This window comes from Nannobrachium achirus, assembly GCF_963921795.1.
Source record: "Nannobrachium achirus genome assembly, chromosome: 16".
NCBI lineage: Eukaryota > Metazoa > Chordata > Actinopteri > Myctophiformes > Myctophidae > Nannobrachium > Nannobrachium achirus.
In genome coordinates this window covers 50479961-50506016 of record NC_137823.1, presented here as the reverse complement: position 1 = coordinate 50506016, position 26056 = coordinate 50479961, and the positions used below count along the sequence as shown (strand labels likewise).

At 40.1% G+C, this 26056-nt stretch overlaps 1 protein-coding gene across 1 annotated transcript in view; it reads left to right on the top strand.

The window, feature by feature from the left end:
* LOC308300168 (low density lipoprotein receptor adapter protein 1) overlaps positions 1–25055 on the top strand; it is a gene marked incomplete at both ends in the record, with an annotated part of 62351 nt that extends 37296 nt beyond the window's left edge. The window contains 7 exons of the mRNA XM_080743972.1: positions 4500–4642; positions 10512–10624; positions 18268–18382; positions 18757–18829; positions 19800–19886; positions 22076–22197; positions 25017–25055. Coding sequence (XP_080600098.1) covers positions 4500–4642; positions 10512–10624; positions 18268–18382; positions 18757–18829; positions 19800–19886; positions 22076–22197; positions 25017–25055 — 692 coding nt within the window. The remainder of the gene's footprint in view (positions 1–4499; positions 4643–10511; positions 10625–18267; positions 18383–18756; positions 18830–19799; positions 19887–22075; positions 22198–25016) is intronic.
* Positions 25056–26056: the final 1001 nt, after the last annotated feature.

Genomic DNA, 26056 nt, shown 5'->3' with positions numbered 1-26056 from the left:
AAATTCTGTGCCTTCATTCGTGGTAATATATTTTTAGTTTTAACTTTTTAAGTCATAACTGTAAAGCACTTTCTCAGATGGCCTAGGCCTAGGGCAATGGTTCTCAACCTGGGGGGTCGTCTTTCTATGTCTTCTTTTTTTTCTTCTTTTCTTTTTGAGTGGTGGTCACACCGTCTCCATAGTGGGGCCGTGTGTGTATGGTGTGTGTATCCGTCCGTGTCTGTCTGTCTGTCTGTATGTAGCCTGAGCCAAGCCTGCAATACCGTTGAGTGACCAGAGAGGTGCTGTTGAGCAGCATTGAAATGTGCATGCACACGCACGCACGCACGCACGCACGCACGCACGCACGCACACACACACACAGCCTCGAAATTAATAGACATCACTGCTCAGTTCACACTGGTGTGATTTTCAAGTAAGGGCACTCGAGTGGCACAGAGGTAAAGTAGTTGCCCGCCACCACAGAGACTGGGGGTTTGAATCTCGATGGAGGCTCCTCACTGGTAGCCTCGTAAACTGAAAGAGGAGAGACTGGTTTACCAGGCTACCTCTCTGCCAGACGAGTAAGTAGGATACAAGAGCTATGGCAACACACAGAAATGTGTGCAGGGAGGAACATAACTACCATAACGACTAAATTGGGAGAAAACTGGGCCAAAAATAAAATAAGTAAAGTATTAAGAATATAATAATTTGTATGGCCTAGGATGTGCATGTGTCAGTAAAGATACAGACTTTAGTTCTGCCCCTCCATTGATAATCTTGTTTCATGTTATTCTTAAATTGGATCTCTCTCTCTCTCTCTCTCTCTCTCTCACACACACACACACACACACACACACACACACACACACACACACACACACACACACACACACACACACACACACACACACACGCACACACGTACAAATGCAAACATGTAATAGTATTTTCTCATAAATGCAGTCGCTTCCAGAGAATTCAAAGTCAGACATTTTCCTCAGTGAAGCTCTGGTGTTTGCTTTAGAAAAACAAAAACTTCAAATCCAATTAGTTTCACTCTGCTTGTTGCTGTCACTCTTATCAGTCCCTCTCCCTCTATAGTGGTGCGCACACAGAGAGAGGGATTTATTAAATATTAAGCATTCCTCTTTTGGAGGGATAATACACTTGAAAGCCCAAAGCGTCAACATGAAGCTCTTAAATAATTCATATTTATAGCCTGGCGAAGCTATGATATGGACCTTATTAGTTGAGCAGTGTGGCTATATTGGCTTGATCATTTTACAGAATTGTCAGTGAGGTAACTAACTACAGTAGATGTGTCCCACTACAGTACATCCATCCAACAGGCACTGGCAGGTCTTTTATATTTGTTAAAAGAAATGTTGTAATTGAGCCAAAAGAAATGAACTGAGCCTGACATTGAGTTGTTGTAGAAGGTAGACATTGTTTTTCTGACACATTTACCAGTGTGGAATTTCCTGTGCAGTGCTCTTTGATGGAAACATTTTTCTTCATTACACAGCTGTACTGTAAACGATTTGATAACCAAATCGTTGATGTCATGCAGAAACCTTGTATCTCCATATTTCAAATGAATGCCTAGTTCATCATACAGGTAGCAAAAATAGCAGAACTACAAGCTCACAACAATGCGTACTGACGTGTTGTGTGATTTTGTACAGTAGGAGTGAAAGTGTGTCTGTGGGTTTTATTAATATTTAACCAATTAAAAGTATTAACAAGAGCTTGAGACTAGCCTGCTGTGCTTATGTAGCCTTGTAGCTTCAGCCTGAAGCCCAAAAGCCTAATCTCTCCTCTGGCCAAGGAAGGATTAGCCTAGAGGTAGATGTTGAGTTTCCCACGGGGAGACACACGTTAGAATCTTGGCTGTTTCATTTTGCCTTTTTAATTTAACGTTCCAATAAAGTGAAAGTGACCAAAAACTAAACAAAAAACATAACATAACATGCCTACAATTGAATCACTGTAATATGCCCCCCCTCCGGTCACGGTTCTTGTCTGACAGCTCAAAAGGAATAATCAAAAAGGAGAACGAAATGAGAACTGATAACCAGTCACATTAAATAACATCAAATGCCCTCTCTGCTTTTGAAGCGGTTCATTGAGTGGGATTGGAACGCAGTTAATAATTCAGTGCAGTGGAAGGGGCATGAGGGAATGGCGTTTGTTCTGCGCCCAAACAGCTGCTTGGGGGCTTGCTGCTGGTGACAGATGGCACGGCCGACGTTGAGCATTGCTGATAGTCCTATAGAGTGTTGGTTGGGCTCTCTTGCATCCTTCTTCGTCTTGGTCATCCTCTCTGTGCATACACCTCTAGTCTACACATGAAACAAAGGGAAAAGAGGCAAAACGATCCATTTTGGAACTACATTTTGTCTTGGTTGTTATGAAAGGGATCAATGACGGCGCGACGGTCATTGTTGAGAAATAAACAGGATGATTAATAAATTCATTAACAAACTGAAGTAACAAAAGTATTTCTTTGGTTAAGGAAATGAATGTATTCCAATAATTCCATTGATTTTGCCAGGTGCGGCCGTCCGTCAAGCGCAACACTGTTGCCTCAGAAAACAAGGAAGTGTTGATCAAATAAAATATATTTTTAGCCATGTTTAGCTGTAAATGATATTGTGTGTTTGTTCATGTCTGTCGTGTTGGATGGATACAGCATAAAATCAAGCACAGCAGGTGCTCTGATCCTTTGATTAGACAGCGGTCTGTTATAGAGCTCAGCGGTCAATATTCAGAAATAAGACACCACTGAATTCAGTGATTGACCAATCAGAATCAAGCATTCAACCAAGCCGTGTAATAAATGGCCTTAATGCACCCTGGCCACAATATGACTTCCGGTTGGTTCTAGCGGAAGTGGCGGAAGTGCTGTGTTTAACGGAAGGTACGTCATGCGTTGTAGTCTTCCGTTGAAATTCTCACGGCGGAAGTTGAACAGTCTCTGCCTGATATTGTCACCAGGCTTTTCTCTTCGCAGATGAGTAAGCCTGGCTACGCGAGGCTAGCCTTAATGCACAGACTGTAGGTTACTCAATTCTGATTTTTCAATCAAGGCATTGTCTGTTACTTCCTGATTTGTTTTTGTCAATAACAGTCTCGTGTTTACTCTGCTATGGAAGCAGAAGTAATAGTCAGCTAACAAAATCATTTTTGAACCAATATGTCATGCACAATTGTTGATTATTGTAGCTAGTTCATAACTGTCTATTTTCCAATAATGACCACATGTTGTATGTACTGTATGTATGTATGAATGGCTTTAAATTGCTATGAGAAGGTGTGTTGTTCCTGTTATTTTGGCTATTGTGATATGAAAATGTGAAATGGTGTAGGACTGATTCTCCTGAGTCATGTCATGTAGCACTTTGGGTTGAATTCCTGTCCTGATGCTTTTCTGCAGGGTTCTGTCTCAGTTCCATGTGGCACTGAGGGGTATTTTAAGCTCTCTGCATGGCCTCTCTGTTTTCTCACAGTTCTCCTTGCAGCCTCACAGTATCCACCTAAGGGACTGTGTAGTGCTATTAGTAGGAGAGCTACATGACAGCCAAGATGGCAGTAGGGCACTGCAGCTTTCTAAGGTAGACAGCTTTTAGCTTCCCATAATGTTGCAGCCACCAGTTCACTTTGCTTTCGTATTGTGTAGCATATTTCCTTCTTGACTTGTTACATGCATTTGTAATTTCCTCAGATGTGTCATTATTAAGTGAATGATAAAACGTAATGAAAATGTAATCTGTTAATTTGTCCAGTGATGCTATTGATCTGACCTATTATTTAAAAATGTGTGGTCTTTGCAGATACAAAAGAAGAAATTAGTTAGAAACAGACAACTGAAACATATAAAAGAATTACCACTATGCTAAAATAATAATGTTGTTGTGACACTTCACATTTAGTACGAGACACATTTCAGTGCAACATGTTCATCACAACAATTTCCGCATGTTTTGTGAAATGTGTTCACTCCTGTTTCCCAGACATAGGATCATGACCCATTTTTAGTTGTGGGCCCATTTTTATGGGTCGCACTCGCAAGTAATATCCTATTTTTCAAAACCTTTCATATGAAAATGAACTGTCAGGAATAGAGTTGCTTCCTTATTTTGGGCTTTGTTGAACATCAGGCAATTCCCAAAGTGCACTCACTCTCTTCTTTGAAGCAACTTAACTTCCTTGACAATGATGTTTAACTGTTTGATGAACTAAGCCTGTGGTTCTCAAAGTGGATTTCAGGGACTCTCTAGGTTCCTTTATGGGAGTCTAAATTGACCCTTACAAGTCTGTAACTTTGACAGTGTACTAATGGACCCTAACGGTCCATTTGGTTCCATATGTACACTGTCAAAATTAAGGGGAAACCATCAAATTTCAAAGTTTGAGAACCACTGAATTAAGTCAGATTGTTATATTATTCAGTGTATACATGTATTTCTGTATTTGATAGCTGATTCCAACTTTCTGTCTCACTGTCCAATCAGAGCTTCCGGAGAACTGGACAGACACCAAGGAGACGCTGCTGGAAGGGATGGCCTTCAACGTCAAGTACCTGGGCATGACCCTGGTTGGCCAGCCTAAAGGAGAGGACATGGCAGCTGCTGCCATCCGGAGAATCGTTGCCACAGTGAGTGACAGGTTGCCACTGTGGCTGGAGCACTTTGTGACTTTGCAGCATTGCACTCTTTAGAGCTTTACACATCGGGGGGGATACGAAAACTGTTGAGGTATCAAAACTATTCATTTAGTTGATGCCTCATTCATACAGGTTGATGCCTTTATTCGCATCGTGGATGCTCAGAAAAATGTACCTTGTTTACGAATAAAGTTTACATCACACTCTGTGTGAGTGTACTCAGGACACATCAGTTAACATCAGTTAAAAAAAATATCTTAGGGTATTAATCGCACAAGAAAAATTAAATCTTCTGACCAAATGCACTTTATTGTAGCATAACATTGCTGTTTTGGATAAAAATGCATAATGACCTGAGTTCCCAATTCGCAAGGTTGAATAATAGAATAATTCTGGAGATGTGTATGAGATACTGTATGGTATGTTACTCTAATGGTCAACCAAGTCACAAATCAAATCATATGTTACAATATTCCACAACCAGGTACAGACTTGACTGCTGTACCTGTAAATGTATGGATTTGACAATTTAAAATAGTGATTCTGTGGTCTCGTGGGTCAGTTGTTTTTCATGGTTTTCGACTATAATAAGATTGATCTCTAGAAATCCATTGCGGATAGAGCCATTTTGATGTTCTCTTAGTAATTGTTCAGCTCTGTCCATCGGGCGGGCCGTATTAAGAGGCAGGATATTGTAAACAATAGTTTGCTAGTTTCCCAGGGATTGCTTTCAAACACTATGTGCATGTCAAGGTCAGGAAACATGATTAATCCAGGATTATCAATTGGTTGCAGGCCTGCAGCAGTCAAATCACTGATACGGCTCTAAAGCCCTTGGCCTCATGAGGGACCTCTGAATGCGGTTGTCCACATGGATTCAGAGAACTGTCAGTTTCCAAAAGGCTGTGTCGTTCTTAACCACACTTTCTCTGGCCAAAAATGGTTGTTTTTGCCTTACTTATGAAAAAGTGCAGAATATTCTGTGTCGTTCACACCCATGCACACGTGCGACTATTTTAGTCATCTGGAAAAGAATCTGCGAGAGTGCATGATCCTCTATGAGGAGGTTCGGCGCGACACAGCACAGCATGTTCTGAGCAGATCGCTCCATTCAATAACATGAGAGGAGGTTTTTAGAAGCCCTGTCAAAGAAAAACAAAACAACGCGTGGGTTCCGGTTGCGTCATGACGTTATCGGACGACATCCGCTTGAGTATGTCCAAGAATTGTCTAGATTAGCCGAGAACGCCATCTTGCTGATTAATCAGTCTTTGGCACAGAAAGTGTTACCCCAGCAACCATGCATGTTGTCGGGGAAAAAAGATGAAAGAAGATATTTTTTATGTAGAGGGAAAACAGAAAGGTAAATAGTATAGAGTCCTGTGGGACAACCAAGAATAGGTTTAAGTGGTTAAAGCTGCCATCAAACTGTTCAGTTCAGTTCAGTTTAGTTTATTTCCAGTTCATAGGACAATACATACATGTGATGTGCATTGGTGCAGTATGAGCATGACAAACATATTTAGTAAAGAAAGAAGGGTTGTCAAGTCCATTTAACCTGATAAGGTGTACATGATACTGGAAAAGGGGAAGGGGGAAGCAAAATGCTTATCGAGCCCTACCCCTGGCCCAGTTTGCAAGAAAAAATAAAAAAATAAATTGTCAAAGAACAATTGATGTGGTATGGTAGCACACCACCACAAATATATACATGGTCCCTCCCACACATGTGAACTTTCCCCCATATGAGATATATTTGTCAAGTTGTGTAACTAATAAGCCTCCCCGCTGGCAGAAATACAAAAATTGGAAAGACTGATCACTAAAATGATTTTATGAACATGCATTACACAGGCATGCATACATGCTGTCTGGACACAACCAAGTGAACACACACACACACACACACACACACACACACACACACACACACACACACACACACACACACACACACACACACACACACACACACACACACACACACACACACACTTCTCTGTTAATCTGTTGGAATCCTGTCTCTGCAGAGAATAGCCTCCTCATCCACCCCCCCACTGCTCCACTTCTCAATTAGACTCTGAATCCAACCTGATGGGAGGATTTAGATGAAATTGATTTAATGTGGGGTGGAAAAGAAAGTCGATTGTCTCCTCTGAATGGGGTTATCAAATAGATTCCTTTTGTGAGCTTCCCAGTATTTGTACACGTTGTAAAGAGGGAGACGAGACGGCTTCGGTCCGCCCTCTGGGAGACCACTCAATTTAGCATGTTATCGAAAAATTACAGCTTTGCTTTTGGGACGCATGGTGTGACACTATTAACATGAAGGCAGAACACATCTGATGTCTTTACTCTTTGCAGACAAAAGCGAGCTGCCACACTTTTGCTCCCTCATTACATTATAATGTCCATCTCCCTCTGCCAGTAAGACATGGCACTATGTACAGTATTCCTTGATCTTCTTAATTGTCTCTGCCAGGTCGAAAGGTACGTTTTGCACCCTGTCTGTCCGTCGCTGTGTTTGTCCGTGTGTGTACAGTATGTGTCTGTCTGTGACCAGCTAATCTCTGGCATCGTTGGGCCGTTCACAGCAAAACTATGCACACAATTCAATTCAATTCAAAGGGCTTTATTGGCATGAGAAAACATACATTTACATTGCCAAAGCAGAAGTGTTCACAATACAATACAATCGGAACAAAATATGTACAGGTCAGGTGAAAAGAGTGTAACCGTTTTCATGCATCAAGGTTACGTGTAGGCAAAGCAGGGATATACAATGTGTGTGTGTTTTTTTTTGTTTGTTTTTTCACTCCCTGGATGCTAGAGCAGAACCTCTGCCCGGATTTTTCAAATTGGCTGCCACCAGGAGGCCGATTTTGGCAAAACATTTTTTTTGACAGTACTCCTACAGATTTTTCAAAATCAGTATACATTATCTCTATAGTGATTAAACGAAACGGGTCCTTCAGATTTTTCATACAGTATATACCATTCCTGATTGGCTAAGATTGGCTTCCAAAGTTTACAGGAAAGCTCAGTTTTGAACAAAATGCACACACACACACACACACACACACACACACACACACACACACACACACACACACACACACACACACACACACACACACACACATTTTCTTTTGTTTTGCCTGTGCTTTTAGGGTCTCGTTCTCGCTCAATTATTTTTTCTCTTTCTCATTGTCACTATATCGATTCTTTGTCTGAAATCGATTGGACGCGACACACAAGCGAAAAAAGGGTTTATTTGCCGTTTAATCAAGAAGGGTGTACACAGCAAAATCCCAAGTGTCAATTGAACTCAAGAGTGTGTAAAAATGGAACCGTAAGGGTTCAGGTGACACTGGGGGTTTTGCAGTGCAGGAGGTCAGAGTCAGTCTTATTGTCTGATGTCCCAGGTGGAGCTGAAGGTTTCAGTGGCTGTCAGCCTGACCTCTAGTTCTCATTGTGAGACACACACACACACACACACACACACACACACACACACACACACACACACACACACACACACACACACACCAGTGTTTCTGCTGCCTTTCATATTTGCTTTTTAGTCACTTTTGAGGTCTAATATTTAGATTATTTTGTCCCATTTACTGACCAGCTTTGTCTGACCAATGCAGAGAGAAATAAATGATCAATGATTGATAAATACCTTCATACAATGTGCTAGACCTGTGGTTTTCAACCCTTTTCATTTAAAGGTCCATTATTTATTTGGCATTTTATCCACGGACCACCATTTGATGAGATTTAGCCTCTCAGACCCGAAACATACAATAACTTGTTGACATGGTACATAGGAGAGATATACCAGTAAGATGCCTAAGGGCGAAAACGAAAAGTGTGATTCGAGTTGCCCCAAATATGGATATGATGATGTCTGTTATAGACAACATGAGACTCACACAATATGTCCATACGTATATGGGCATTCCAAGCAATGGGCTTATGACATCAGGGATAACCATATATGGGCATACAGTCGCAATTAATAGGCAAAACATTCTCATTTTGATCAAAACAAAAAATTTCAACAATTGTGTAGACTTCGTGTAAAGTAAGTAGGCCTAATGCAGATGTTTAACAATAATTGAACTATTTTCCAGATTTTTTTTTTTTATCCTTTTCTTTACTGATTATATTGTTTTTTTTAGATTGATATTCATATGCATTTGTTATATTGTTGTTGATGTTCTGACATGTTATCATGTTTATTATAGTGATGTATTATCTGCTTATTGTAAGTCGTGGTAATAAATAACTGATCTACAAGAACATTGCGAGCTGATTAACCCATTCAGGCCGGGAACACATTTTTGTGTAGTACAGTACATGTACAGTATGTAGCAACATATTTGTTTTTGTAATCTTTGAATAATATTTGAAGTTTTTCAGAAAACTTAGCCCAAATGGGAATGTGTTCTGTGCATACTCTGCTTACAATATAAATGCAAAACAAAGCACATTATGCATGTTTGAATACCACCGGCCTGCCAAACAAGTATCCAAATATTTGGATATTCAGGGACTCTCCTACATAGGGCTGTCACGATATGACATTTTACATGACGATTAATTGTCACTCAAATAATTGCGATTAACGATTTAATTGTGTTTTTGTTGTTGACAATTACATTTCTGTTTGGCTTTTAGGCTTTGAAGTTACACATGGTAGATATGATACATAACCTAAGTATACAAAGAAATTACTGACATATTTGACAACTTTATACTTAAAAAAGAACATTGATGCGACGCGTTGTGAGCTTGTAGATCAGCTATTTCCACTATTTTTGACTTTTTTTTTTAAAATAAATGTTTATTAACTCAGTGAATGCCACCCTTTATTCAAAATCTACAAAACTGGTGCCAGCCATTTTGCTTAATTTTGCCTTTTTATGGGGGCCAAAATCATATTTTGTACTTAAATTACATATATAAATCTATGCTTCTATCGAAAGCCACACTACCCCTCTTACAAAGGAAAACATGTATATTTATATATATATATCCTATCATTAGATTTGGGCTTCAATAGAACATGTGTAAGATGTCTTGATCATCATCATATGTGTGTGCTGTGATGGGCCCTGTATGCAATCTGGAGTGCAATACCATTTGAAAACCACCAGAGGGTGGTCTCCTACTATCTGATCAACTAACAGAAGAAGGAAGAAGACGTCCATGTTTTTTTTGGTTTGGGCCTGTTGTTTACATTTTGGCCAGGCCTTTTAGCTAGCATGCTAACACACTTCGGAACCCTGGCGATCGCGATCAAGGATAGGTAGAGAAGAATGGATGGCACCGCTGGAATCCTGAGAATTTTCGGCGTTTTTTGAGTACTTATAGTTCGTCAGGGATGCACGGGAAAGTGTATAAACGAACGTTTTAGATAACATTTAAACGGCCGGAACCAATCTTCGGCTATACCGATTTTCCGCCGGACTGTGTTACACTGGTGCTACAGTCAAATCGGCCGTATCGCTCAGGTCACGGAGGCATATGGCCAACTTCTAGAGCGATTTTTTTGAAATTACAATTATGAAAAAATGATAAAACTTTTGATTAATTAAAAAGACGTAAAAGACGTTTATGGCACCGAGGTCCAAAGACGTATAAGACGTTTATGGCGTTCAGTGAGTTAACAGGACCTTAGTTTAAAGTGCTACCAATATGGGAACATTTTTCAACATGGAAAGATTATGACGATTATGAAAAATAATCACGATTATTTCAAAAAATCACGATTAGACGATTATGTAATAATTGTGACAGCCCTACTTCTACAGTACAGTATCTAACAATGTGTCACATGTCATATCAACAGGCCAGAGCTGGTGCTAAGAAGTTCCGTAAGGTGACCCTGACTGTCTCACCCAAAGGAATCGTCCTCACAGACACTGAGACCACAGACCTGGTAGAGAACGTGTCCATATACAGGTAAGCCATTCAGTTAACATGTAGCCCAGGGGGGGTCTTCATTGTGTTCAGGCCAAGGACCCCTTAGTTGAGAGAGAGATGAAGCAAGGACCCCCACAACCTTTTCTTTCTTAGATTCCATATAGTTTCATCGTTTGACAGCACAATCATCAGTGTATTTTGGATACTTTACTACTTTTCAATACTTAAAGTGATACACCTGAAATTTCACTTTTCCTATTTTAAAACCTTTTTTTGGGGTCCCACTAGCACCTTCTATCCTCACAAAGTCCCATTTCTGACCGTTGTGTCTTTCTCTGGTTTTGGGAAGGCGAAGGTTAAAAGCATCCCACGGGTTCTCAAAACAGGCTATCCAGATTTGCTGCCGTCGATGACGTTGTAGATGGGCTATTTTTGGCTTCAGTCTCAGAATATGGACACTAGGGTTCAAGTTATTAATATAAAAAGGAAGATTGGAAGATTTGGAGGACCCCCTGTAGTAACTCAGAGGAACCGGACCCCCTGTTGAAGACCCCTGATGTAGCCTGCATAAAACTATTGAATGACTTTGACATTGTAAGGGTTCCTGAAATGTGACCGTGCATGCATGCATCAGTATCAAGTCTGAATGATGAATGATGTCCTCATTTGCAATTGATTTTGGTCATACAAGTATGTTACAGTAAGCTGTATTATTGACAGAGTTGCACTTCTAAGCATTGATGGCTTCATAGAGTATATTGCCTAATACTGGTTGATGCCATAGATCAAATTATTATCTTCCAAATTACTGAATCTTTATATCAAGCCTCAAACAAAGCCATGGCAATGAAGAAACGCCACATTGTCTTGAAGGGAGAGAGCTGCAGTTTTCACCTATTTTCACATGCTATCTAGGTCAATTTGTGTGTCGTGTCGTCCGATGCCTGCACTCCCCTGCATGATTACACCGAGCAATTCTCAGCTCTTAACACGTTAAAATCCATCGTGATCATTTCGCTCTGAGAGTGTACAAATGGACACTAAGTTGAGAGAACACTATGGATTTTCGCTGTGTGTGTACTGTAGCTGTTGTAAGCCTCACGCTCGATCAATTCACTTGGAAGCCGGTAACGAGTGGTTTCAGCAAGACTGTCCATTATCGGCTGTGTATACCACGGAGAGCTTGCCCTTTAGCAGAATGCTAGGATTCTAACACTTTTTTTTGCGATTGTATTTGGCAGGCTTCTTTCCTCTCGATAGGAGCCTTTATAGATTGGGTCTCATCTGCCACTGAGGATTACACCGTCGACATTATACGTCTGGACGGTGTTTACAGCACAGACTCAAAGAGGGCGGGCTTTGTGTGTTCTCTGTGTGTGTGTTAGAGATGGGATTTATGGCTCTTTGAAGTGAGCCGGATCTGTGGGATCATTCCTTTCGCAGAGCCGTTCAAAAGACTGGCTCATTCTAGTTACTGGTTACTTTGTAGATTTTGATTCTAATTAGAAATAACTTCAACCCTATATACAGTATTTTCCGGACTATAAGGCGCACCGGACTATAAGGCGCACTGTCAATGAATGGTCTATTTTCGAACTGTTTTCATATATAAGGCGCACCGGACTATAAGGCGCACATAATAGACGCTACCATTGTGTTATGCATCCAACAGATGGAGCTGTGCTAAAGGGAATGTCAATATCAATGAATGATCCATATATAAGGCGCACTGGACTATAAGGCGCACTGTAATTCTTTGAGAAAATTAAAGGCTTTTAAGTGCGCCTTATTCACGATATTCCTGGCCCCGCCCCCGGCTTCCTGTTCATATCCTGAAAGAAAATAAAAAACATCATTTGGTTTCCTGTGTCCTTGCATTAAAGTGTCAGTAGAGGCGCTCTGGGCTCTTGGCTCTGAATGAACCGGTGTTGCCATGTCTGCTTATAATAAGCAATTGGTGTCGTTGTTTATTGGGCTTACTTTCTAATATTTTTTAAACCAGTGGTTCCCAAATCTTTTCATATCAAGGACCCCAGATTAACAGATTTGTCCACAGTCGCAGACCCCCATCTGAAAATATGTGGTGCCAGGGACCGCCACACAGATTTGTGTTGTTAAAATGTTTCAAAAATATTCAAATTATTTTAGTTTTTTCTTTCCTCTATATTTTTTAAATAGCAAATATACAAGCTCACAATGTGTCACAATGTGACACATTGTGAGCTTGCTGATCTGCTATTTTCAAATGTAAATGTAAAGTAGTAAAACTGAACCTAGTTAATTCTATTGGGCTTATTATTCATAGACCTGGCCGCTTGTCTCTGGCAATATCTGGCAACAGACAATTCCCTGTCACTTCCTTGGGATCTCTTGTTCTTGGACTGGAGGAAGTGAAAAGATGTTTAAAAATGCTCCAGCGCCCTCTGTAAAAGGAAAATGGCAGCCTCCATAGAATGGCCAGGAATATCGTGAATAGTCCAGAAAATACGGGTACATTTATTTCTGACATACATAGGTTACGTACCTGCCATTTGAATATAGCCGATCTACAAGCTCACAATGCGTCGCGTTTGCGACGCATTGTGAGCTTGTAGATCTGCTATTTTCAAATGATTTTTCTAAATTTTACTCATTGGAAAACCTGTGAAACAGGACATTCTGCATAATGAGTACGTTCTAATACTGGTACTTTAAGTACATTTTGATACCAATACTTTTTACTTTTACTCAAGTACATTAACATTCCAAACTTCTACTTGATTGCAGTATTGATATTTTTACTTAAGTAAAATAAATTGAGTACTTTTCCCACCACTCTTCATTAGAGGAGGGACGGCTTAGGGAGGAACGGCTCCCTACTGTGAACCGAATCCTATCGTTTATTTCAAAGAGCCGTTCAAAAGACTCGATTCGTTCGCGAAGGTCCCACCTCTTGTGTGTGTGTGTGTGTGTGTGTGTGTGTGTGTGTGTGTGTGTGTGTGTGTGTGTGTGTGTGTGTGTGTGTGTGTGTGTGTGTGTGTGTGTGTGTGTGTGTGTGTGTGTGTGTGTGTGTGTTGTGCTTACACATGTGTGGCTCCACTCGCCTTCTGATCCATCTTATCAGCTGCACCAGACCACAGGCCAGGGGAATCATCCTTGTGTTTGATCTCTCTCTCTCTCTCTCTCTCTCTCTCTCTCTCTCTCTCTTGCTCCTCTGATCTTTTATTCTTTATCACCCCTCCACTCCTCTCCTGTCTAGGACACCCCTCTGTTCTGTTCCTTCGACCGTGACCGAGGCCTTGATTGCAGGAATACCCTCTACTATTGCACGCTCTCATGCCCAATTAATTAAAAATAATCCATCCTGGCAATTTTTTGAAGACGCAAGGCCACAGGCAAAGCTTGCACCTGGGGGATCGACTTAACCTGCACACACACCGACGTTGGGCTTGGGCAGTAGCTTAGCTACTTTCAGAATGATCACATTTTCAGGGTCACATAAAATACCACCGAATATTCAGTTTTGAGTCCTTGCATTGGTACTGCAATGCTGTTATGTTTTTAATATCCAAAGTTTTAGCCCCTTCACTGAATTTAGATGTCACCAGAAGTATCAATAGGCGCAGATCTCTAAGAAAAGACTGAGGCGATCCAGGCACTCAAGGTTATCGTCTGGCCACATGAGACTATCTTTACCTTAATGAACCCAACAGTTCGGATAGAAAGTGGAGATACGATTGGTGGATGTAAGTAAGTGTACTGTGTCTCTGGTGGCTATCGCAGTGTTAGGGCCGGGTATCCATTATCTAGCCTTTGTTAAGCACTTAAACAGCTTCCTTGGATAGGTAGGGTTATATAACGTTTTTTGTTCCTTCCAATTCCTTGTGAGGTTCCCTTTAAGTGAGGTACTGTATACTGTAGTTCCCTGGAGTTGTTTTGGTATGGCTAGGCTTTGTTTTCTGTGTTTGGCATCCAATGTGAACATGAATATGAGTTGAAATTCAATTTGTTCACTTTGGTTTTCAGAGCACAGAAATCGCATCGCGTCAACACCCATCAAGTTTTAATTAAACAGTCAGATGCAACTAGGAGTTGCAAATACGTTTTAACTTTGCAGTATACAGTATGACATCTAACCTCTCCTCGTATCAGACCATGGCTATGTAAAGAAGGAAAGCTCATCATACGTCACATTCTCTTCATGTCAGTGGGTGTGTAGTTGACAAGCATACAGACAAACACGATTTTGGAAGTTGTGTGAACTTTGTCAAATAATCAGTTCATGTAATTTGATTGGGATATCTAAATGCACATTATGTTTCTGACTGGGTGGGATGGGCACAGTACAGTATTTTTGCAAACTACAGTATAATGTGATGTTAATATTGCTCTAAATCGCATTACCACATGAAGGTTGAAGATGGATGGATGGATGGATGGATTGATGGATAATAGAGGATGTAATAAAAAAAGTAAAAAAGTAAAGAAAAAAGTTGCTTTGTAATGCTATAATGACAATGGAGAGACATCCCCAGAAAGACTACTAAAATGAACGTTACAAAGTATGACTTCAATTAAATCACTAAATTATACTGGGCATCCCTTCCTACGTCTGCCTGCTCACTTAAGTTAAGCAATTAAGTAGCAAATGTACATATTGACTCACAGCACAGAAGCGGGCGAGACACCGTGCTGGGTGTCCTGGGCATTGCTATATGGGTCACGCATCAATGATGCAAGCCGCCATTATTTACCAAATTGAGATGAAGACATGACGGCTAGTTATTTCATGGTTGTTTGCAGAAGCAGCAGTTTTGCATTTTGAAGGGCCCCCTTTGAAGTGTGGTGTTCAAAGTGTTAGAGTTTAGAAAATGATTGCAGTCCTGCTAGTCACATAGAACTCATTATTCCTTCTCGCCATATCCTGTGAATTTAAAATAAAAACCTACACCAACTGTAACAATATAAAAGAGAATCAACAGTTTCCTAGAGCTGGGGGTCTGGGACCCTAGGGGGTCCTCAGAGTTACTACAGGGGGTCCTCCAAATATTTTTTTCTCCTTTTTTATATTAACCACTTGAACCCTAACGTCCATATTCGGAGAACTTTAGCCAAAGATAGCAGATCTACAAGCTTACAACGCCTCGCGCTGCGAGGCTTTGTGAGCTTGTAGATCGGCTATTTTCGGCAAAGATGTTTGGTGTAGAGGGGAAAAAGACCAGACTAAGTACAGAGTGAAAGGTCAAGTTTATTAGGTATTGACGGTTCAAGTGGTGAAACGATGAAACTATATGGAATCTATGAAAAGGTTGTGGGGGTCCTTGCTTAATCTCTCTCTTAACTAAGGGGTCCTTGGCCTGAAAACGTTGAAGACCCCTGTCCTAGAGTATACATACTATACTGTAAAATAAGTGTAATCAGAATAGCATCTGGACCTTAAAAGAAAAAATGTAACCCAAGGGACTATGAGAGAATTCATATGCCTACATTCTGCCTTGTGATGCTTAAAATAAAATTAAGCACAGACAGTGCTGAGAATAAGGTCAATTTCAACCCTCCCTGTGACTAGCATCCAAGGACACAAACCCCACTTCCAGTCAAATCAATGAGACTTCTAGTCAAGGGAAACTAAACCTTAAGACCTTATGCATTATCGGTCAATAAATACTAATAGCTCTGTTAAAAGAAAAACGTAAACAAATTCATCAGCTCGGTGTTCTTTGGTCCAGTGGACACGAGCTAGCCGTCAGGGGAAAGAGAACAGAACTGGCATGCTTTGTCTACAATGTTTTAAAGGCCGTGGCTGTCAGTGGATTTGCAGACAATTGGATTTTGTGGATGCCAGATATTAGATCCTGTCTGGATTCAGTGTGTGTTGCTGCAGTGAAATAATAGGCATGGGAAAGATCAATTTTTCTTTCCACCCATAGGAGAAACCCAGATAGAAAGGGTGTATTTCTTTGGCTATTTGGTTGAAATAATATTGGGTTGTGTGCATTTCTATAGCTTTTTCTTGCATTTTCACCTCTCATCCCATGTTCCCCAATGTTGCCATTGCACATTCTGCACTGTCATATTGCACTTATTGAAAGATGGTACAATGAATGTATACTATATAGTGGCTATATAGTGTGCTTAACTCTCAGATACCTGGAACGCGCCAGAGTCGCGTTAGATTTGAACCACTTTAACCATTATTTTATGCTTTAACTATTGAAAAATAGCAGATATACAAGCTCACAGCGCGGCACCGAGTGCCGCGCTGCGAGCTTGTAGATCTGCTATTTTTGAAAAATCGTGAAAATGAGTGCAAGTCTTTGAATATATTTGACCCGATCTTTGACCCGACTTCCAAATCCTTCCTCTAAATCATGCTGTTCTCAAACTTTTTCATGTCAAGGGCCCCCAAAATTACATGTATTCGGCCGCAGACCCCCATCTCAAAATATGTTGTTCCAGGGACCACCCAGAAGCAAATATTAAAGTTACAAATGTTAGGTTTTAAGTAGATATATTCAAAGACTTGCAAAAAAAAAATCATGATTTTTCAAAAATAGCAGATCTACAAGCTCGCAGCGCGGCACTGGGTGCCGCGCTGTGAGCTTGTATATCTGCTATTTTTCAATAGTTAAAGCAGTCAATAATCGTAGGCCTAAATGGGTTAAAGCATGCACGTTGTCTGAATATATTAAATACAAAATGCCTCAGCTGTGGTCTGAAGCATCTCTCATGGATATCACTGCTGTTCATTATTGCTCCGATCTGTCATCCCCATCTGTGAGACCTAATCTGCATAATATTCATAACCTCTCCTCACATCATGCTGTGATTGCTTTGCTTATGCATATGCAACAGGTTTGGGCACAGGAACAAAGTTATGCAACCTTAATAAAAGACAGTCTAGCCACCATGGAACTTGATGGAAGAGGTTGTTGGGGTCAATAACACGTCGCACAAAGTGATGGCCAAATATAATTGTGAATCTTTTTCATTTACCACATGTGTAGTACTGTATAGTGTATGTCTAATACATGTATCTTCATTGATTGTAATATTTTATATTATTAAAATGAAATTTGATTATTTGTTTTTCACATCTTTGGGGTACCAAAGTGGTTCAGTAGCAGAAAAATGGTCCTTGATTGGAGTCTGCCTGCCTGGCTTTTATGTTTTTTTGTTTTTTTTCACGGGGATTTACTTACACAAAAATGCCATGCATGTTAGTGTATACATACTGCATCTGGATAACGAAAAGACCCACTCCCACCTGCTTCTGATTAGCTTACCGAACATTTTGTTTGCAAAGCCTAAAAGCCAAACAGACAAATTGTTAATTGCAATGATTTGTGAAAAATAAAGAAATAAATGAAAATGCACGGTCTGTTCTGTTTAGACTGCAGTAAAATCTGATTTAGAACTAGAGTTCAAATCATAATATCTTTTGAGTCATTCGGATCTGATTGGAATCAGACGATGGTCACACATTTTAATTGAATTGAATTACATAACATTTTTTACAAATCATTGTAATTTAACGATTTGTGTTTTTGGCATTGAATAGGCCTATTGGAACATAAATAACAATTACATCTCTGTTTGCTTTGCAAACAAAAAGTTTGGTAGGCTAATCAGAAGCAGGTGGCCCTCGCCCTCTGTAAATAAACATTCAAAATGTTTTAATTTAATAAAATCTTCTCTTCCAGAATTTCTTACTGCACAGCGGACAAAACTCAGGACAAGGTGTTTGCATACGTTTCTCAGAGTCAGTTCAACGAAACGCTGGAGTGTCACGCATTCCTCTGCCAAAAGAAGAAGATTGTAAGTTCAAAGCAACCTTGAAACTTTTCTGTTGCAATGTGGTACCTTTTAATCATAGGTGGTGTTTGGCTCCATCTTGTGGTAACAGTGATCCCTTTAACTTTATTGTGAGATAATCTTTAAGGCTTAAAGGTTACCTCATATTTTCTCTAGGGAGTTATTATTTTACAATCCAGCCATTTTGGAAAATGGGCAATTATTCATTTATTTGGAGACATTGTGGCATTCAACTGTTGGGCTTTAAAATTAATTAATTCATGCAAGTTTAAAATCGATTCTTCTATGTAGTACTTTTGCTTTTGCATTACTGTATGTTGCTATTATATTGTGAGATTTGTTGCTGTTTACATTTCCCTTTTACTTTGAATCCTTAGGCCCAGGCTGTGACGTTAACAGTAGCCCAGGCCTTCAAAGTAGCCCTGGATCTGTGGGAGGTTGCGCAGGAAGGTCCGTCCGTCCGTCTGTCTGTCTGTCTGTCTGTCTGTCTGTCTGTCTGTCTGTCTGTCTGTCTCTCTCTCTAACGAGCTGGGGATGTTACCATGCAATGCCTGAGTCACACTTGGTTGTGCAAGTTTCTTTGGGGGATGACAATAGTTTAGTGGGTAGAGATGCTCCCTGGTAATCAGAAGGTCACGGTTTACCATCTGAGCAGCCATCAACTGGGTGAAATAACAGAATTGCTCCTGCGGCACTAATAAGGTAATCAAGCTAGAAATGAGTCGCACAACCAAGTATAAATCAGGCCTAAGGTTGAAAGGTTGCAGTTCTTTGAAACACTGCAAGCAAGCAGCAAATGCTGCCTGCGTGTAGTGTTTCTGCAAGCACAAATCAAACAAGAATCTTTTTTTTATAATCACATTTTCATTGGATTTTCACATGAATGTGTGACCTAAATGGATTAAAAATATATATATATATATATATAATGGTATAAAGACATACAATAAAAAGAAACAAAAATAAACAAAAAACTAAAATAAAAGAAGGACGGGCAAGTAGCTCATTACATTGATCATGAAATTATCAATACACATATAGTCAATCATTCAGAAAGGTAATAGCTCCACACACAAGGGCACATTAAAATGTGAATTGTAAGAGTACAACCGGTTCTTTCCAATCCAGTGAATCACTTCCTTATAAATCAAGAAATGTAGCTAGATCCTTGGGCAAATAATCTATCAGCGGCTGCCATATATTCTGAAAAATAGTTTTCCCTCTTTTAATGTGGAGTCTTTCCATTGGAAGTCCCCTGTATATTTCTCTATACCACTGAGTCACTGTTAAACAAGGAGCTTGTGGTGATTGAATATGTTTCTAAAAACAACATACTTTACTTATTTCAACATTTTTATCAAATGTGTCCCAGTCTGTTTGACATCCAGTAATCAGAACGTTGTCTTTCCTCTCTCCTTAGACAAAGGTAAAAAGAGCAGGACATGCTGTACTTGTACAACCAGTGAAGGACAGATGCAGACCTCAGATACACACTGTCTATCAGCAGGTAGAGTTTGTTCTTCCGACACACATTGTCAGTTATTATGCGTTCTTCTGATGCATATTTTCTCTCCGTAGATTTAACAGGGAAACCTTAGCATACAGTATTATCCAGCTATTAGTGGAATTGTTGTTCTAATCCAATTTTCCCCGAAAGTGAACTACCGGTATGTATTTTTCCATGATCAGGAATGCCAAGAAATGAATGCTATATTTTCTCTGATATCAATCAATAATTAGTGTGGTTGCCCAACAGGGCAACACACTATATATAGTACTAATGTTTTCTAGATCAACTTTCAACCAATGAGGAAGCAGCATTCTCTGTGACGTCATCCAATGGGGAAACCCTTGAAAGACGCAGAGTGATGTCATCAACGGTTGATGATGTCAGCAACCACACTCGCAATTTCCCAGAATTGCATCTTTCTAGTTACTTTTACAATAAAGGATTGTATGCAGTTAATAGTGTTGAATATTCAGGTCTTTCTGAGAGAAAGGGTAGAACTATCAACCTCTGCTAACTAAAGTACAGTAGATATGACTGAGCAGAAACTGTTTGTAATGTATGTAGATGGCAACACCCACAGTAAAATACTACAGACGAAGACAAATACATATGTTAAAGCTTGTGTGTTTTACATTCCAGGCATAGCCCTTTTATTAACCATCTAAAGTGAACAAATACAATAGTATTCCAACTGGTATGTTTACGTTAGAATACATTATTAATTTAACTTAATCACTGGGTTTTAATGAATCTGAATGATCAGGGATTCATTAATACATTATTATTAAAGTAAAATGAATCATTATTAAAGTAATCAACCCTACCCCTAAGCCCATATGAGACAAAACCGGATAAGATAAATGTGATATTTGTCACTTTTTTAATTTGGTTTTATGCTAAGAATAGTCTCTCTTATAGATTAGCCCAGAGTTGGTCTTTTCATCAAGACTCTGTGCCCAAAATAACCTGATTGTTATACGCTACTACTGTCAGCCTCGTACTCATTAGCGAGGGTGGAGAATCTTTACAGGCCTGACCTTGTCTGCAAAATGGGAGTTAATCATCTGTTCACTGACGTTCAGATTGTTGTTATTTGAGACGTACCTTCTTCATTTCCCAATTAAAAGTCGTTCTTCCCCCAGTGGTGGAGGCCTGAGAACAGAGGAGGAGAATCTTCACATGAAAGAGACAGTCGGTTGAGTTTTGATTGATTGATTGATTGATTGATTGATTGAAGACTTTATTAGAAGTTTGCATAGGAAAAGGTACAGTTTCATGACGGTACAGTTCACTGGTACAAGGTCTACTAAAAGGAGATCCTAGAAAAGACTAAGCTTATTTCCACAGGAAACCATTTAAGTATCTCGTATAACATTGAATGACAGACGAATAGAACACAGTACTATGCGAAAAGTACATGCTTTAAATTCAGCCTTGCACAGAGCAGCAGATGCCACAGGCTTTGAGTTGATGTCTCTCTTAATGTCCTGGAGACGTACAGACTCGGACAACACAAGCTCAGGGCGTCACAAGGGGGGGGGGGGGGGGAGTGGGACTGAGTTACTAGGCCTTAATTATTTTATACTTTAGCTATTGAAAAAGAGCAGATATACTTTTGAAAAGTCTTGAAAATGTGTGCAATCTTTGAATATATGTATTTTTAAAGCGAACATTTGTATTTTGTAACTCAAATATTTGCTTCTGGGGGTCCCTGGAACAAAATATTTTGAGATGGGGGTCTGTGGCCAAATACATATCATTTTGGGGGTCCTTCACATGAAAAAGTTTGAGCACCACTGACATAGAAACATAGGTTTTTCACAAAACCTTAATAGGATTTGAAAAATTCAAGGAAAGATTTTCACGATTTAAGCAGATCAGCACAGCACTAGGTGCTGCGCTGTGAGCTTGTATGTCTGCTATTTTTCAATAGTTAAAGCACACAATAATGTGTAATAATGCGTTCCCAGTCTAAATGGGTTTAACCCCTTCCCCCTATGAAGAACATTCATGGGGGGCCCGCAGTGAATCCTTGTACCCTTGTATCTGTCTTCATGTGTTTTTGTTTGTCTGTCTACCCCTGCGGCTCGCTTGTGATTTCCTTGTTATATCCGTCTCTCTCTCTCTTTTTTGTCCCCTTCCTCTGTCATCCTCACATCCATGCCCACTGCCTCTCTCGGATTCAGAGAAACAAAAGCCAACTGGACTGGAGGAGAAGCCCAGGCGGCCGTTCTTCACTGCCTCGCTCAGTTCCCTCTCACCTCGGAGCAACCCGACACGGAGACGGCCCATCAAACACGACTCCTGGGTAGGACACAGCTCATTAGTTACTGTACTACTCTCAGACCTGTGGCTGTCCTTCCTTTCTTCATGTGCACATTCGGACTGGTTATTTATGAAAGGCATATGTAAATAGTTGGTTCGTGTTTCCGTGTTTTTTGTCCGCTCCATATATCCTGGTATTTAGACGGTATCCTTGTCTAATCATGATCACCTGTCTCTTTTTTGGAGCTGTGTGAAGCACAGGCTCCCTATACGTGGCCGTGTGGGTCTGTCTGTCTGTGTGTCTCTCTGTGTGTGTGTCTGTATGTAGCCTGAACTTCCTAAACTTTGGCACGCCACTAGTCCCACAGTTTTGCCACCACACACTCGCGCCATATGTCAAATCGACCGGCTTACTCGGGAATCGTGGGCTATTACTTTTCTAAGAGAAAGGTTCTATAGTTTAATTGATATTAATTTATTAGTGAATTAATTTTCCCCATTGACTTATAATGGGAATCGCAAAAACTCACATTCAATTATTTGTCTCTCGCAAACCATAGGGGCTAGAGTTTCAAGACTTGGAGAGGAGGTTCATAATGATTTCAAGGATTAAATAAAAAATAATTGTGTCATTTGGCCGCATGGTGGCGCCATAACACCCCACTTTACGTTTTGGCCTGTAACTCTTGAACCGTAGGTCGGAAAATTAAAAATATTTTTTCCCTGGATTCCTTGGGTCATGACGCATCTCCCCATATAGGCCACGCCCATTTGCGCCATGATAGATTTTCCGCCATCTTGAATTTTCTCCAAAACACACTTTTTGCTCCTTTTCCTACATATTTTCTTCAAATGTCACAAAAATCGGTACACATGATCCACACACACACACACACACACACACACACACACACACACACACACACACACACACACACACACACACACAGCTCCACTTCACACGGGTGTGATTTTTCCACTTAGATTGTATTAATTTTCCAAAACATATCAACATATAAGACATTAGACAAACATGAAACATATAACAACACATGATGCTTTCAAACATCTTATAAAAAGCAAAGAGAAGCTGAATTAAATGGTCTTCACTGCTCTGTTACAAAAGTATGACAAGTAAGACATAATCTAGAACATTCTGATCAGAGCAAAAAAAGAAAAGAGAGAGAGGGAGGGATACATTAAAGCAGCTGGTGGCTTCAATCTGTGGTCTTGTCTGGGGTTGTGTCCCAGCATGTTCATGCAGGCAATGTGAAATGTTTTCCGCTTTGAATTGTGCTAATTGTGCTCGACATTCGACAATCAATGTTATACAGTATCTCATTGACTGCCAGGGTTCAAAGTGTTTTTCAGTAACCTTTGAAAAATCGCTGAGTATTACATACAAAGAATCGGAAAACGTATCCTTGTCCATATGTGACCATCCATTTGAAAGATAGAAGCTTCTGTGTCAACGTGACAAAAAGAACAGATCTACAAGCTCTCAACGTGCTACAGCCTGATCCTAGCAAATGATTTGTCACGAAATTTGGAATGGAATTATACCATTCTATATTCTATGCTTCATTTTTGCTACACTGCCTGTCTTTGGGCATTGCACATAGGAGTACGAGACTCATTATTGTGCTGAATGATTGTTATATAGGCCTGGAAATTGGGTTAAATAATCTGGAAAAGGTTTGGGAAATTCATTGGTAAAGATGTGTGGGAACCCTGCCCGGTGTGTGATGTCAAAGGCTCTTTGGAAGGCTCTGACGGTGATCACCACTGACAGGTTCTGCTCCCTGACACCCTCCAGTATCCTCCTCAGATCCTCACCTGCCCGACTGTTGTTCACTCAGGGTGAAAAAGCCATTCTGTGAGTTTCTCATTAGGGAACTTGTGAGCTCAAGCTGTTGCCTCCGTAGTTGTCCGTCTTGGTGAGGTCCCCTGACATTGGTTCTGGAATGAAGGACCCTCATCTATAAATACATTATGAACACCTACTCTCAACATTACATTATATATTTCTTTTTGTTGGTTGCTGCAATCAAACACAGCACACACCATTCATAACAATGTCACATTCTGCCTCTTACCAGGCACTTTGGCTTAATGGAAAAGCGGGTAGGAGGAGGGTAGAACTTATACTAGATATTATGCAGTAAAAAGTGACATTACACAGCTATGGACACTGGACAGGCCACCTAACCTGTCAGAGCACCCATCTGTGTAATTGGGGTTTTATATTACACAGGCACATTGTCAGTACATTTTGTTCATTTACAGACACTTGACATTAGGTGGCACCATAACCCTTCTTATTGTACATACTGAGCTTCAACCATCTCTGATCTGTTAAATATTTTCACTCATGGGGAAGATAATTGTTTGATTAATGCAGATCTCATCAGGTAGTCAATATCATCATAAAGACTACTGCTCCTGCTGCTGACTCGTTTTATGATTGATAGTCTTGTTTGCTCTATGTTGGAGAAAATGTAAGAATGGATTGGCAATGGCATAGCAATTGAAAATCCATGCTGTTGCCGTGAGTGAATGCAATTATTCAGATATACTGTAGCAGCCTATATTGCCAAATAGTATAAATCCTCAAATATTGGCTTATGAATATTGATTGAATATTGTCTCCTGCAAAGGCAATATTCAATTGTGGCTCTGTGACTCGTTTGTTAATTTGACGTTTGATTAAAATGTGACATGGCAAACTGCATGCTGATGCATTGGACATAACGGTAATTGAGGTCGCTGGGTTCACTGAGTAATTAAAATATTGAACCAGGGTTATCATATGCAGATGTGGATAGGTGTATGGATTGATGCCTGTCTTTTGTGTCTCTACAGGATGTGGATGATGGCCTTGACGATGCCTTCTCAAGGTAATTCCAGGTTTCTTTGTGTGCGTGTGCGTGCACGCAGCCACGCACATTTCTGTGCTGGATCACTTAATACAAGGTCATACTACACAATACCTACAGTATAGCCTATTGGGGAACGGATGTTATTGTCCTTTCACTGCTCGACACTGACATGCATAGTAAAACCATGCTTCCATGGTCCCTGTGGTATTGTGACAGTGCGGACAGCATGCACAATCTCTGTGAATGTCAATGTTGATTTAACTTTGTGATTGTGATCAGAGTAGCTTGGAGAACACAGTGGTTGGCCTCCTGATCACCGTAGCAACGAACTTGACCTCCTCTTCTGTAGTTGTCGTCTTCTTTTTTATTGAAGGACAGATGCAAGTCACTCAATGTTTTTCCTTTTCTTCAAACATCCCTAAATATACATTAGACTCGAATATAATAAAATCTTATATTTTAGGTTTTCAAGTACATGAGATGGCACTGATATTTAGCCTTATCACATGTCCATTTATCAAATACTGTAGGTTTTGCCATGTCTTCAGGTGGAGTTAGTAAACTTATAGCAAATTATTGTGATAATATGAAGCATATTCCCCGGGTTCCTAAGGCATTGCTTGGAATATAGAGGGCTAGTCTTACCACTGTTATAAGATATAAGGCATTTGGCCAACGTTGTACACAGAGAAATGGCTTGCTCCTCAAAATGCATGTAAACCAGAACATATCTTGAATTTGATCAACAAGATACAAATGAGTACTGTATCACATACAGTCTAAACGCATAAAATACAAGGGATAAAGGAAACAAACAAACAACATAAAATCCAATACACACAACTCCAAAGAAAAGAAAATCAAACTGGTGCACATTGTTTCTTGAACCGACTGCCGTTCCCTCGCCACTGTAGTGACAATGCAACCTTCACACACCAGAAAGGATTGAGATTCTCGAAAGCTCACAACACCCGCCCAGACCAACCTCTCAAAATGTATTGATGGAAGGATTTACAGTACTAC